Source organism: Sus scrofa, chromosome 2, assembly GCF_000003025.6.
Source record: "Sus scrofa isolate TJ Tabasco breed Duroc chromosome 2, Sscrofa11.1, whole genome shotgun sequence".
NCBI classification, from domain to species: domain Eukaryota; kingdom Metazoa; phylum Chordata; class Mammalia; order Artiodactyla; family Suidae; genus Sus; species Sus scrofa.
Genome location: NC_010444.4, coordinates 147,576,420 through 147,593,068, shown reverse-complemented (window position 1 = coordinate 147,593,068; position 16,649 = coordinate 147,576,420). Strand labels below are relative to the sequence as shown.

The following is a 16,649-nucleotide window of genomic DNA, read 5'->3' as shown; positions in this document are numbered from 1 at the left end:
CCACTATTAGATCAATCCATTTACTATTAAATTTTCATAATAAAAATTTAATTATTTTATTTTCTCTTTTTTGGCCGTCCCACAGCATATGGAGTTCTTGGGCCAGGGACCAGATCCAAGCCACAGTTTCAACCCACATCATAGCCGAAGCAACATCAGATCCTTTAATCTGGGGATCAAACCTGAGTCCCGGTGCTGCAGAGACTCTGCCAATCCCCTGGGAACTCCAAAAATTCAGTTATTTTAAATAATAATTTAACGAAGATAGGGAGGACAAGAAACTTGAACTAGATGATCTAATCTCAACTACCTATTTTCAAAGCATTATTCTAAAGCAATCCTTTTTGCTTTATCTAGAAGTTGAAAGTTTAAGTTATTCACCTGAGCATTATTACAGTTATTCACTGTTGCATTGCTTGTAACAGCAAAATATTTGAAAAGCGCCGTCAATAAGAAAAAGGTTTAAAGTCATTTCCGTAAGTACAGAATACTAATAAGCATAAAAACATATTGAGGAAGGCCTTTATATGTTAACACAGGATGCTGGCCAGGAAATATTGCTAAGTGAAAAAAAAATACACAGCATGATATATACTACACTAGTATTTATATAACAAAGAAAGTTGGGGAGAATATACATTTTTGTTTATGTGCTCACGCAGAGACTATGTCTGGAAAGACAAAGAAACGGACAGCATTTAATTGGCCTTTAGAAGATCTTTGTGGCTGGGAGACCAGGGTGAGAGTATGTTAATGTTTGAATTATGTGATTCTAACTAAAAATTAATAAAATGAAGGCGTTCTATAGTGGCACAGTGGGTTAAGGATCTAGTGCCGTCACTACAGCAGCTTGGGTTGCTGCTGTGGCGCAGGTTTAATCCCTGGCCCAAGGACTTCCATATGCCACAGGCACAGCCAAAAAAAACAAAAACAGAAAAACCCCAAATAAACAAAGAAGCATATGCCTATACCTTTTAATAAAACCCACACTATAATGAAAAGGAATCCAATTCTTGTAATATTTGCTTTACTAGTACTTTGGGTACAATATAAAAAAGAATTTTTACCGTCATAATCTCTGCATCGCCTCTTTGGTGGTGGGTTTCGACCGAAAGAATTGGAAGAGCTATGATTATTATAGTAATTAGACCAACTCTCTGTTGTGTTTTCAGAGTGGTGCGCAGGTGCGATCACAGTAACGGTGCTGGGAATAGACTGTGCCCCAGAGGAATACTGCTCCGAAGAGTTCGGAGGGGGTGCGGACACAGGCACATAGGAGCTCTCCAAGTCATTCCTCTCACTCTTAAACTTAGATCTTTCCCTGTGTTCTGTTTTAGAGACAAAACAAAACCAAGAAACAAGTAAGATCAAACATCCATATTCTTAAACTATGTTATTTTCTCGCTTACAGAAAGGGGAAGGTGAGAATACCGAAGTCAATGTACTGAGCTGTCCAAGTTTCAGAGTGCTGCCATTGTTAATACACCCTAAAAGCAGGAGCAGCAACAATGTGACCGACCTTGACCACCACTTGTGTAAGAGCACCTTTTACAGCACCAGCATCAATACATAATGAAGAAAGACTAGCTTCTCCATGCCTCATCAGGATGCTGTGCAAGAACTGACTTCCAAACCGGCATTCTGAGAGAGAAGCGGTTGGGATCTGGGTAATCTACTTCTATTTTTTCCTCTGTAATTCTAAGAACTCCAGGCAACCTCAAAGCAAATCAATTCTTTTAGTCAAGTCATGGGAGTGAGGAAGCAGGCACTCTTCTTCCTCCAGTGATAGCTTTGCTGATCAAAAGATCCTTGTTTCACTTATACAAAATGACTTAAAAGTCTAGAATATACTACAATATGCTTATGAATGGCTTCTTTTTAGTCAACCTTCTTTGACTCCATCCTGAGGACAGAGCCTTGTCTTCATTAAAAAAAAAAAAATGAGCACTGTTTTGAGACAGATTTCAGATTTCACAATTCTCATATTAAAGGCACATTTACCTTAAAGGGAAGTTCTGGCACACTTGTGATTGACACAGGAACATCAACAACTACAGAGGTTTTGAGGGGGAGCCTCATCTACTCACCGACGCTCCTATTTGGATCCCGGTCTTTGCTGCGCCCCCGGCTTCGACTCCGACTCCTACTCAGGCCTCGGCTCTTACTCCGGCTCTTACTCCTGCCTCTCCTCCAGTCATACTTCTCACGGTACAATTCATTTCGCTCATAGTACCGGTCATAGTCTCTCCACTTGCCATCTTCTCTTTTTTTCTCCCGTGTCCTATAATACACAGATATGAAAGCCATATGTATGCCTCAAAAACCAAGTGTGAAAACAGATCAGTGGTAGGAAATACCCTCAATTATCAGAATTCATAATTTCTATGCTCTTTCAGAAAGCCATAGAACCACCACATAATTCCTCTAATCCAGTATATAAAAAGAAAAAACATTCCCTTCAAGTATATGGGGTGGGGAGAAATGAAAAAAGGAGGTGAATCCAAACTATGGGGAGGGGTAAGGAGGAAAATATATTTAAAATGAGGAAAGACAAAACACTCAAAACAAAGTTTCCTAAAAAAGTCTAAACATTTTTTGATGGGAGGCCTGATGATTCAACATATAAACTGCACCACTTGTAATATAAAATGCTAAGGATGATTTTAATATGAGCACCCCTAACCAAATGGAACATTTCATTAATATTCTCTAAGGAGACTGCTCCCACCCCTGAGCTCTTGGGGAAAGCACATAACGATGACTGTTTATAAAAGGAGAGAAAGTATGACAAAGATGAGGGGAAAAAAAAAAAAACAGAGGGAAAGGAAAGGTAACTCTTTCTTTAAGCAATTTAGAGAGAGAGGAATAGAGCATATGTGAAAAATCCCTTTAATACCCTTATAAGGTAACTTAAAAGTAAGTTATCAATATCTTCCTAATTAAGATAAACACAAACCTTCGTTCACTCGACTCTGAACGAGTCTTCTGGGGACTAGGGTATTTCTTTTTTCTGCCATCTCGTTCCTCCTCTGCTGGCTCCTGAAATACCTACATGAAAATATTCATTAGAAGCAAGAATAATCCTACAAATTATAAAACAAATCCACTTGATAATCTTTCTGGCACAAGAGAGGGCACAAATACACTGAAATACTGAAGTCAAATCACATCCCAAAAAGTTGGTCAACAGGAGAAAGGAAAAAAGAAGCAGAAATTACTTTGAAGTAATATGTTAATTTTTAAATGTTAAATTAAGGTAGAAATTATCGTAGGAGGAAAACAGCAATCCATTCAGATAGTAAAATGATTTATGTTCTCCTAATTACAAAATATATTCACACATAAAATTCACTGGAGAAGAACTTTAGATTTTTTTTTTTTCTTTTTGTCCTTTCTAGGGCCGCACCTGCGGCATATGGAGGTTCCCAGGCTAGGGTCTAATAGGAGCTAGCCACCAGCCTACGCCACAGCCACAACTATGCTAGATCCGAGCTGCATCTGCAACCTACACCACGGCTCACAGCAACGCCAGATCCCCAACCCATTGAGCAAGGCCAGGGATCAACTGGCAACCTCATGGTTCCTAGTCGGATCCATTACCGCTGCACCACAACAGGAACTCCAACTTTAGATTCATTTCATAGAAAAGGTTTCAGCAACAAATGATTAACCAAACAAATGTTAGAAAACTAAGTATTTCATATGAATTAAGGAAAAATGGTATTAGAATTAATGGGGATGTTAAGGCTTCTTTTATTTAATTTTTTTAGCCGAGGCATGTAGTGGCTCGAAGCGGGATCTCAGTTCTCTGACCAGGGATTTAACCCAGGTTCTAACTAGTAGACCAGCAGGGAACTCTGTAATGCTTCTCTTAAAACAGTTAAGAAAGTTCCCATTTGGTACAGCCGGGTAGGGATAAAGCACTGCAGCAATTGTGGTGCAGCCTGCATCTGCAAGGGGGATTCAATCTCTGGCCCAGGAACTCCACATGCCATGGTTGCAGCCAATTAAAAAAAAAAAGAAAAAAAAAGTCAAAATTGACCAGAAATAAAGAACCAGTGATTCTATTGTTTTTAAACAGAAGTTAATCTTAAAACAAATATACAGACTTTACTAGAGAGAGCTGGAATAAAGATATCTGTAAGAGCTAAACAAATGCGCAACTAACGCAGAAGGTCACTTAAAAATACTCAAATCAGGAAGTTCCCGTTGTGGCTCAGCAGTAACGAACCCAACCAGTATCCATGAGGACGTGGATTTGATCCCTAGCCCTGCTCAGTGGGTTAAGGATCTGATGTTGCTGTGACCTGTGGTGTAGACTGCAGACAAGGCTCAGATCCTGTGTTGCTATGGCTGTGGCAGAGGCTGGCAGCGACAGCTCCAATTCGACCCCTAGCTTGGGAAATTTCATATGCCACGGTGTGGCCCTAAAAAGCCAAAAAACAACAACAAAAAAAATCACAAATCAGGATGAGAATGAATGGAACAAAGATTAACAATTTAGTAATACTCAGGCAAATAAAATGGCATCCACAACATGGCAAGCATATGGTGCTGGCAGAAACACTATAATTATTAGACTGTATTTAAAAATCATTCTCTTTACCAATTTACAGGAAATACAGAGGACATATCACTCCACTGGGATGCAATCAGCAAATCCCAGACAGTTAAAAACTCCCTAAGACAAATGACCATGAGTTTCAACAAAATACAATTTAAAGAAAAAAAGTGAGTGAGGAAAAGGAGAAAAAGAGAGATATACAGGAGTTCCCTCTGTGGTGTAATGGGAACAGCAGCATCTCTGCAGAACCAGGCTGCAGGTTCAATCCCTAGGCCAGCATGCTGCAGGTGTGGCCCTAAAATGTCAACCAAAAAAAAAAAAAAAAAATTTAAAAAGACTTTGAGATAATTAGAGGGCATGAGCCAAAAATAAAAAAGTGGTAGTAACATTGATTGATTTTAAGTATAGCTACATTTTGTTTTCTTTTAATGATAGATCAGTTCAATTAGGCTAGTATTTAAAAATATATCAGAGGAGTTCCCGCTATGGTGCAATGGGATCAGTGGTATCTTGGGAGTGCTAGGACATGGATTTGATCCCTGGCCTGGCACAGTGGGTTAAGGCTGACACTGCCACAGCTGCAGCTTGGGCTGCGACTGCAGCTCAGATCTGACCCCTAGCCTGGGAACTCCATATGCTATGGGGCGGCCAAAAATAAAAATAAAATAAAATAAAAATGTATCAGAAATGACAACTAAGGAGTTCCTGTTGTGGCTCAGCAGGTTAAGAACTTGAGTGTTATCCATGAAGATGCAGGTTCGATCCCTGGCCTCACTCACAGGGTTAAAGGACCTGGCGTTGCTGCAAGCTGTGGCAAAGGTCAGATCCTGAGTTGCCGTGGCTGTGGTGTAGGGCAGCAGCTATGGCTCCAACCTGACTCCTAGCCTGGGGATCTCCATATGCTGCAAGTATGGCCTTAAAAAGCCACAAAAAAAAAAAAGAGAAAATGACAACGAAATGCAATATGTGATCTATGATCTTTTGAATGAATCCTGTACCAGAGAGTGGAAAAAAAAAAACATGGTATAAAAAACGGACAGTGTTGGGCCAATAGGCAAAACTAGAAAATAGTAGATTAAAGTGTTTTATAGATGCTAAATTTACTGAAACTGACAATGGTACCAAAGCTATCTAAAAGAATATCCTTATCCTTACAAAATACAGAGTATTTAAGGGTCAAAGGTCATGATGTATCTGACTTACTATCAAGTGATTCAGAAAAAAACAATTCTGGGTATGGGTATGTAAACAAAGCAAACAGGGCAAATCTTCAATAGGTGAATCTAGGTAGATGATAAAAAGGTGTTTTGGGTACTACTCAGAATTTTTCTATAAGTTTAAAATTACTCCCAATAAAAAGTTTAAATAATTATAATAAAAAACAAAGTTGGGAAATACTTCTATATAACAACCAACATTCATGTGCACCAGGCATTGGGGGTGTGTGTGTGGGGGGGGGGGTGTGGGTGTGGGTGTGTGTGTGTATGGATAAAACATTATTTAATCCTCAATGAGAAAGTACTAGGGTGATTTTCTTTCTTTTCTTTTCTTTTTTTTTTTTCCTTTTTAGGGCCCACCTGCAAACTAGGGAGGAAGTTCCCAGGCTAGGGGTCAAACCGGAGTTACAGCTGCCAGCCTACACCACTGCCACAGCAACACCAGGCCTGAGCCACATCTGTGACATATGCCATAGCTTGCAGCAATGCTGGATCCTTAACCCACTATAAAATTTCCTCCTTGGTTCAAATAATTAGATTACCATCTAAATCACATTTTTATACTTTAACAATGTAAAAACATTTTTTTCCTTTTCTTTCCTACATTGAGAGTGATGTTTATAATTCCATTAACTATTAAAAAACTATATGGTTAAAAAAGAAGAAATGGGGAGTTCTCGTGTGGAACAGCGGGTAAAAGGATCTGGTGTTATCACTGCAGCTGCTTAGACTGTTGCTGTGGCATGGGTTTGATCCCTGGGCCAAATGCCATGACTGATTCCACATGCCATGAGCACAGCAAAAAAAAGAAAAGAAATGGCCTATTGACACGAAAATGATGTAATGATTTTTCCAGCCAAGCCTCTACTTTTAACCAAATGTTCTAAAAGTCACAGGAAATTGGAGTTCCCGTCGTGGCTCAGCAGTAACAAACCTGAATAGTATCCATGAGGATGCGGGTTCAATCCATGCCCCACTCTGTGGGTGAAGAATCTGGCATTGCTGTGAGCTGCAGTGTAGGTTGCAGATGCAACTCGCACCTGGCATTGCTGTAGCTGTGGTATAGGCTGGCAGCTGCAGCTACAATTAGAACCCTAGCCTGGAAACTTCCATATAACGCAGCTTCAGCCCTACAAAGCAAAAAAAATTATAACATTTTTTTAAAAAGAATATGTATAATAAATAAAAGTCACAGGAAAAGATTTCCCTGAACTCCTCAATGTTACTAAAATATTTCTTGGAACATTAAAACAAGCTATCTGAAATTCTTCTGACTCCTCAAGTCTAAGAAACTAAGATGCCCTGGTAAAGAATCTGTACCAAGCTCAAGACCCAGAAACTTCAAGAGATAATAACTTCTGGAGTTCCTGCTATGACGGAATGGCAACAGCAGCACTTCTGCAGCCAGGACAGAGGTTCAATCCCCTAGCCTGGTACAGTGGGTTAAACGATTCTGTGTTGCCAAAGCTGCAGCCTAGATCAATCACAACCTCAACTCGGATTGATCCTGGCCCAGGAAGTCCATGTTGCACGGGCAGTCAAAAAAAAAAAAAAGAAAGAGAGAGAGATGGAAAGAGATAACTTCTAAACAGGTCAACTTCCAAGTAAGAATACTGGTAACGGGAGCTAAAAAGCCTCCAAGCAAAAGAAAACTTTGCATTACCTCTTCTTTAATTTCTTCTTTTTCTTGGACTGGTGGTTTTGGCTCAGGCTTAACTGGTTCCAAAGGTGGAAGGTAGTTCTTAGTATAGAGACTTTCAAATAGTTTATCCACAAAACCTGATGTTTCTAAGGAGAAGAAATAATATTTAAGTGTTGCACAAAAACCAAAAGTTTGACAACACATTCTATCAGCAAAGCTGAGAAAAGTGAGACTTCTCATACACTTCTGTGGAACTAAAAATCAGTCTAACCCTTACGGGGAAGAATCCTACTTCCGGGTTTTAAAATCCTTTGAACATACTTGCACATGTTCAAAATGATATATATGCAAGATTATTTGTCTGAGTACATAATAGTGAAATATTAAATACAACCCAAATTTCCATGAATAAGAGACTACTGAAATAAACTTGACAACTGTACAAAATACATAGCAGCTACAAAAAAGTGAGTGCTAATTGATAATATCAACTCTCAAAGATATAAATTAAATATTTTATCTATTTATATTTGCAATTAAAAAAAAACTCTGAAAGGGCACATAAATGACAAGGTTGTGTGTACTGGAGGTGGGAAGAGAGCAGATGAGGTGAGAGATGCTTCCACGGTACACCTTTATGTTGTTGGATTAAATTCAGTGCCAACTCGAAATTTAATAAAAAATATTTTTAGGAGTTCCCGTCGTGGCTGAGTAGTTAGCAAACCCAACTAGCATCCATGAGGATGTGGGTTCAACCCCTGGCCTTGCTCAGTGGGTTAAAGATACAGTGTTGCTGTGAGCTGTGGTGTAGGGCACAGACACAACTCAGATCCCATGTTGCTGTACCTGCAGCACAGGTCAGCAGCTGTTGCTCAGATTCAACCTCTAGCCTGGAACCTGCATATGCTACGGATGCAGCCCTAAAAGTACAAAAAGACCAAAAATAAATATATATATTTTTTTAAATCGGTGGAAAAAATAACTTTTGACATGAGAATGATATGAAAAGACCGTTTTGTGTTTTACTTAAAGGCTACTCTACAGACTAACTGGGGAGAACCAGATGAATTTATTAAACATTAAATGTCAAAATATTTATATTATGCTATTGAAACCTAATTTAATATAACTTACATTGGTCCTACCCCTCAGGAACAGCTAAAGAGCATATTAAAAGTATAACACAGGAGTTCCCATCGTGGCGCAGTGGTTAACGAATCTGACTAGGAACCATGAGGTTTTGGGTTCGATCCCTGGCCTCGCTCAGTGGGTTGAGGATCCCATGTTGCTGTGAGCTGTGGTGTAGGTTGCAGACGAGGCTCAGATCCCGCGTTGCTGTAGCTCTGGTATAGGCTGGCAGCTGCAGCTCCGATTTGACCCCTAACCTGGGAACCTCCATATGGCGCAGGATTGGCCCAAGAAATGGCAAAAAGACAAAAAAGAATAAAATAAAGTATAACACAGACACTGTTTACACGGCAGTTATTACACATTTACATTAAGAGCTATTTCTAAAATGTCAAATTAATTTGTCTTCAGAAAAGCATCTTTCATAAACTTTTTATGTTATTAATTTGTGCAGTAAGCATTTTCCATGACTATAAAACTGAGCTTTTATTACACATAACTTCAAAATAAATTCAAAAGTCTTAAGACCATTCAAAAACCTTTATGATCAGAAGACTTTCTTCATATGCTCCTGTATTTCTAAAATATTTTTCAACACCTAATGTAAAAGACACTTATCATGACTCATCTTTAATTGAAACTAAGTAATTAAGGCCATTTAGAAAACAAAATACCTGGAGTTCTGTGCAGTGGGTTAAGGATCACAGGTTTGATCCCTGGCCGGGCAACTTCCACAAGCCTCGGGCCAAAAAAAAAACCCAAAAGAAAAAGGAAATACTTATCTATACTGGGGAAGATTTCTGTATTAGATTTTTTTTTTTTTTTTGTCTTTTTAGGGCCTCACCTGAGGCATATAGAAGGTCCCAGGTTAGAGATTAAACTGGAGCTTTAGCTGCCAGCCTACACCACAGCCATATATACGTTGGATCCGAGTCACGCCTGCAACCTACACTGCAGCTCCCAGCAACCCACTGAGCGAGACCAGGGATGGACCCTCATCCTCATGGATACTAGCCAGGTTCTTCATCCGCTGAGCTGAAAGCTTTTTTTTTTTCAAAAAAGCCTTAAAAATGCACAAAATACGTAATTGTGTTTTAGATTGAGAAGCCATATTTACTATCTTTTCTTTTCCCAGTAGATATTTGAGTTAAAAGATATTTTGTCATTACTGATAGCTAGATCACTAGTAAGTACACATTATCCAGGTTCCCAGTGGTCCATTCAACAGTATTTACTGAATATCTTCTATGTGCCAAGCCTATAGGTTCCGAGTGTCCACTCTCAACAAAGGGAAAGAAGACTCTCCATAAAGGGGAGGTGGGGAAAAAGACACCACACAGATAAACAGGCAAATAAACACATAACATGACAAGGAGTAACAGTGCCATGAAAAAATACGTAAAGACTGGGAAGAGGAGAGAGTGACCCGGGGCATAGGGTGTAACACTATTTTGTATACAGGGTGCTCAGGGGAATCACTCTGAGAAGATGTTATCTGAGATGAGACCAGAAATCATAAAGAAAGAAACCATGCTTCTCAAGCAAGGGTAAAGAGTTCAAAAGCCCTGGGCTGGGAACAGGTGTGCCATGCTGAATAAACGTCAAGGAGGTCAACGTGGCCAGAACAGAACAGGCTGAGGGGAATGGCAGGCCATGAAGTCAGAGGAGCATCAGGGGGGTCCCCAGGAAGCTCTGGGACCATGGACAAAACTATAGTGAGAAGGGAAGTTAAAGACACAAAGAAGAGGATCATGCCCATTGCTTCTTGGCCATCAAGAAGCCCCAGCCAAGAAGGAGAAAAACAAGACAGTTTCATTGTCCTAATAAATGGCAAAAAATAAGCAGCTTCATTATCCTTACATTGTTAACCCTCAACCATCAATTAGGCTCTACCACAAGCCGCAAAGGAACCATTCAGCTAAAAAGTATGAGAGTTACCACTGCCTCAAGCAGAGGAGGAAAAGGAAAAAGGAATTTTACCATAATACATGATAAATAACTAAGCATGAATACGTATATTCGAGTATTTAAAGGCCCTAAACAATTTCTTTCAAGTTTATATCTTCAAGGTTTTAGCAGAAAATTTTAATTTTAAATCTTTACTTTTAAGTACTTGGTTGAAGGTCTATAATAATTACCTTTTTGTAAAAATACATCAAGTTGATCGGCACAAAAGGCTTTCAATTCTTTCTCAGGTTTGTCCTTCTTGACCAGTGCTACAACATAGTTGGCTAAGGCTGAAGGGTCAGCATCACATCTAGTCAGACAAAGAGAAAACAAAATTTTTTAAACATTTTTTTCAAACACTGATGTCACTAATGAAGTCATCCCTACTTTGGAAAACTTAAATTCAAAAAGTTTATAACAAGTGACTGCAAACATAGGTGACTGTTGTAACAAACAAAATATACATAGTAAGCACGCTAAGATTTTTCCCTTGCTCCTTATTTTTATAAAAGCTTGTCTCCTATTTGCAATGTTCTAAACATACCCGGAAGTTTGGACCAAATCCACATTTATCTGCTTTCAGTGGAAAGAGGGGAAGGGTGGCAATGGACCCATAAGTTGCAACTTGACCCCCAGCCTGTAGAAGCACTGTTGATTTCCTTAGGAACTACTTATTCCATGTGATTAATGAAGAAGCGGCAAGGGAAGTGGTGGGACTACTTTCCCCACCGCCTATAACCACAAGTATCAGAATCTAAAAAGGGTGATCAATTTCCACTGCTAATCTTCTCGGTGAGTATCTTAATAACCTTTTTAAAAAGTGAGATCACAAGAAGGATGGCACCTTAAATTTTATTGGTAAACACTTTAGTAGCTATGAGCAAGAAAGAGAAGATCTGGAACTTAGAACAGAAAGGGTAAGAGAAGTGGTGAAAGGCAGCAGAGATAAACTTTATCTATGTCACCTTTTTCCCCTTGTCAGTAGTAACCCAATTGTGACATTCAAAGTCATCTCCTGTGTCAGGGCAGCACATGATCCTTGAGCTGCTCACTCCTGACATACAGCAACTGCCAGACTTAACAATCTATACTACATGAAACAAAGTTGTAAAAAATACATAAATACATGCTTTTGTATTTATGTTCTATTTCCCCCATAAATGTACATTTAAGTAACACACATCTTTTTTGTGGCTTAAGAGCACTGTTGTGAAGGTAAAATGAAAAAAAAAAAAATCAGAATGACAGTAAATAAAATCACTAGGTAAACAAATATAAAACACTATTCAAATCTTATTCTCTAATCTTTGAGCCTCCGCTATCAACCAGAAAGTTTAAAATTTTCAGCTCAAGAGTATCAATCACATTTCCAATAACTTATGAGTAAATAAAAGAAAAACCAAGCACCAGCACCCTTACTTCCTTTCCAGTTTATACCTTTAAAAGTTCATAATTCAGTAAAATAGCAGAATTTTTTTCATTGTCAGTATTAACAGTTATGTGAAAGGCTGGCTCTTTAAATGTCCATGCACAATTGTATATCAATTGTAAGAGTAAGTTTCAATTTTGTCAATTTTACAAAACTCAAAACTAATGTTAAAAAATGATGGGTAAAGGTCAAAGTGCACTAGTATAGTGTAAGTATAAAGATAGTTTTATTAATTAAAGAAATATGGGATTTTTCTTAAGTAAAAAATACTGGGCGTTCCCATTGTGGCTCATAGGTTAACAAACCCAACTGATATCCACAAGGATGAGGGTTCAATCCCTGGCCTCGCTCAGTGGGTTAAGGATTTGGAATTGCTGTGAGCTGGGATATAGGTAGCAGACGCGGCTCAGATCCCGAGCTGCTGTGGCTGTGATGCAGGCTGGCAGCTGTAGCTCTGATTCAACCCCTAGCCTGGGAACTTCCGTATGTCACACCTGCAGCCCTTATAAAGCAAACAAACAAACAAACAACCCTGCATTCTGGACAATTTTATGAAAAGATCACCTTGGTAAATCCAATTGCTCGACCCTGAAGTGGATATATGACATTTCCACCTTGAAATTTCAAAAACGTTACCCATGACATGCCCACTTTGGCACTTCCATAAACACCTTAAAATAAAGATGTGTAGGCAGACTTAATTTCACTTTTTTTTTTTTTTTGGTCTTTTTAGGGCCCCACGGCAGCATATGGAGTTCCCAGGCTAGGGGATGAATTGAAACTGTAGCCACTGACCTACACGACTACACAACAGCTCATGACACCTCACGGCAACGCCAGATCCTTAACCCACTGAGCGAGGCCAGGGATCAAACCTGTGTCCTCATGGATGTCAGTCAGATTCATTTCTGCTGAACCAAATAGGAACTCCTAATTTCACTCTTGAGAACAATAAGACATTTGCTCAGTATAGTTCTAATCTATTCAAATGGAGAGGTGAGGGGGAAAAAAATTACATTTCTACCTTACTAAAAAAGTTCACATCCTGGATAAGCAAAATATTCTAAACACAGAGAAAGAATTTTTTTTTTAAATAAGTAGGAATGTCAGAAAAGAAGCGATGTATTTTCTCTGGTGTTATGAGAACCTTCAAGGACTCTCATGACCTAACAGGTATAATACTGGGTAAGGATATGAGGTTTCTAGTGAGAAATAGGCAAAACCCAGATTACTGATAAGTGAAGTAAATTAAACAAACCCAGATTTCACATACATATATTTAGTATTCAGACTCTGAAAAACAAACGCAGAGTTAGGGTGCTTCTGATGAAATACAGTTTGATGTGACTCTTAAAACTCAAGATGAATAGTTACAAGAGGGTTAAAAGAGTGGAAAAAGACTAGACACCAAGAAAAGAGAGTGATCACAGATTCTAAATATTGTCTAATGCAAGTGAACTATTAATAACTGTTAGAAATATGCACCAAATATAAAGGCATGTTTACAGCCAAAGGAATGGGACCACTTAAATTTAACAGCTCCTAATATGTATCCATAAAGTGCACTATGAAGGAAACTGCCAGTCTGAAATAATGAGTCACACCAATTGAATGGTGAAACTTAAAATACATTGGGGAGTTCTATGCTATAATTTTTTTACCTTTATGATTGCACTTATTTTTTCCTTCATCACCCCTCCTTACCAAATAACCTTTAAAAACTGACAATTACAACAATGTGATAGCTGTGATACCAACACCATAGCAGCCCAACAAGACTTCTAGAAGTGTGACAAAAACCTGAGCATGACTAAAATCCTTGATAGATTACAGGACAAATGCAGGATCACTTCCTACTTTGCTTACACAAAAAGCAGTACCTAAAGAAAGTTATTTAAAACCTTGGTGTCCCTGTCATGGCTTAGCAGTTAACGAATCTGACTAGCATCCATGAGGGCGCAGGTTTGATCCCTGGCCTTGCTCAGTGAGTTAAGGATCCAGCATTGCCCTGAGCTGTGGTGTAAGCCAGCTACAGCTACAATTTGACCCCTAGCCTGGGAATCTCCATATGCCACGGGTTCGGCCCTAAAAAACACAACAACGACAACAACAAAAAGCAAAGAAGACAAAAGAAAAACCTTTACATTTTGGAATAAAAGACATTTCAAAATGTTGGAGCCATGGCTACATTAAATACACACATTTCTAGACAAAAAGGAGCTTCTATTATGACAAAGAGATTAGACAAGTTAGTAATAGCCACCTAAAATTACTTTTTTTTTTTTTTGTCTTTTCTAGGGCCGCTTCCTGTGACATACGAAGGTTCCCAGGCTAGGGGTCGAATCGGAGGTGTAGTCACCGGCCTACGCCAGGGCCACAGCAACACGGGATCAGAGCCATGTCTGCAACCTACACCACAGCTCACGGCAACGCCAGATCCTTAACCCACTGAGCAAGGCCAGGGATCGAACCCGCAACCTCATGGTTCCTAGTCAGATTCGTTAACCACTATGCCATGACGGGAACTCCTAAATTTACTTTTTTACTGTAGTCTTTAAAAGGTCTTAACAACATAATCAATGAATTATTACTCATTTTATAGTTACCTTAATTTGTAAATATGTAAAGACATATCAAGTGATCCACTCAAGATCAGGCAGACAGCACAGCTGTGGAACTAAAATTCAGCTGCAATTCCATACAAGTAAAACCTATCATGGCACATACATTTTTCCAATGTTTACTGTACAACACATTAATGAATTCTAAGTCTCAACCAATAACCACCTTTCAGTTAAAATAAAAAACCAACAAAAGAAATTTCCTAGGAGTTCCCGTCATGGCTCGGTGGTTAACGAATGCGACTAGGAACCATGAGGTTGTGGGTTCAATCCTTGGGCTCGATTAGTGGGCTAAGGATCCAGCTCCAATTAGACCTCTAGTATGGAAACCTCCACATGCCCCAAGTGCGGCCCTAGAAAAGCCAAAAAAAAAAAGAAGAAATTTCCTAAAGTTTAAATGAGGATTCCTTAAAATTCACGTCTTGCATAATAATGTTCTAAGAATATGTTTCAATTATCTATCTTTTATTTTAATTAAAAAATATATACTGAATTTTTCTCAGGGGAAGTTAACAGAAATACTGCCCTAAAAATGCCTTATCTGAAAAAACCTCAAATTTGTCTTTTTCCTTCTTAATAAAATCTCCATTGCAGGTATATGACACATCTACTGAGCTAGCACCTCAGCTTCACAGATTTAGACTTATACCCAAATCCCAAGACCAAAGGGTAAAGGTACTCCCTTACCTTAAGCCCCAAGCCAAGAAACACCACTAACTATCTTAGGAAAAAGACAAGACCAGAGGTCCTGTCGTGGCTCAGTGGTAACGAACCCGACTAATATCCATGAGGACATGGGTTTGATCCCTGGCCTTCCTCAGTGAGTTAAGGATCCAGCGTTGACATGAACTGCGGTGTAGGTCGCAGAAGCGGCTTGCTGTGGCTGTGGCTGTGGTGTAGGCTGGCAGCTGCAGCTCCAATTCAACCCCTAGCCGGGAACTGTCATATGCCACAGGTGCGGAAATTAAAAAAAGGAAAAAGACAAGACCATGACCATTTAAACCTTTTCCATTTTCAGAAAAATCTACATGTTTCTGAATATGGGCTGTTTTAAGTTCTACTTCAGTGTGATTTTGTTCCTGAGGTGAGACTATGACCATGCTACTGGGCCACAGGAAAAAAAACCCTCCTGATCCTAAGGTGTATCAACAGCCATTAAAAATGTTCACATTCCTGGACTAGCAGTTGTACTTATAGGAAACTAGCCTCAGGGAACAAAGCCACTACAGAAAATACTCTGGGTACTAAGAGACCCACACACAAAATACACATATGTGTGTGTGTGCAAGTGCTCTTTTTTGTTTGTTTGTTTGGTCTTTTTAGGGCCTCACCTGCAGCACATGGAGGTTCCCAGGCTAGGGGTCAAATCAGAGCTTTAGTCTCTGGCCTATACCGAAGCCACAGCGATGCCAGATCCAAGCCGCATCTGTGACCTACACCACAGCTCACAGCAATGCCGGATTCTTAACCCACTGAGCAAGACCAGGGATTGAACCTGCGACCTCATGGATACTAGTCAGATTCGTTTCTGCTGAGCCACGATGGCAACTCCAGTGGGTATGTATTGACTGCATCTATGGCATGTGGAATTTTCTAGGGCAGGAATCAAACCAGAGCACAGCAGTGACAACACCTTAACCTACTCAGCTACCAGGGAACTCCAAGGTAACCATGTTTATGAAACATTAGGCATCCAAAGTGATGGCTATAAAAACAATACACAGGAGTTCCCGTCGTGGCGCAGCAGTTAACGAATCCGGACTAGAAACCATGAGGTTGCGGGTTCGATCCCTGCCCCTGCTCAGTGGGTTAAGGATCCGGCGTTGCCGTGTGTGGTTGCAGAGCTGTGGTGTAGGTTGCAGACGCGGCTCGGATCCCGCGTTGCTGTGGCTCTGGTGTAGGCCAGTGGCTACAGCTCCGATTAGACCCCTAGCCTGGGAACCTCCATATGCCACGGGAGTGGCCCCAAAAAATATCAAAAAGACAAAAAAAAAAAACCACAATACACACACAAAAAAACAATACACAAATACAAATATGCTAATGTCAATTGCAGAAATACAGATAAAAAATGTTACCTGAGTCTGATTATAGCTACCTG

General features: G+C 39.6%; 1 protein-coding gene across 1 annotated transcript in view; it reads right to left on the bottom strand.

Annotated features, from left to right (window-relative positions):
* RBM27 (RNA binding motif protein 27) overlaps window positions 1-16,649 on the bottom strand; it is a 74,482-nt gene that overhangs the window by 51,175 nt on the left and 6,658 nt on the right. The window contains 5 exon segments of the mRNA XM_003124070.6: window positions 1,068-1,328; window positions 2,088-2,281; window positions 2,957-3,048; window positions 7,445-7,569; window positions 10,690-10,808. Of these exon segments, the coding sequence (XP_003124118.3) occupies window positions 1,068-1,328; window positions 2,088-2,281; window positions 2,957-3,048; window positions 7,445-7,569; window positions 10,690-10,808 (791 nt within the window).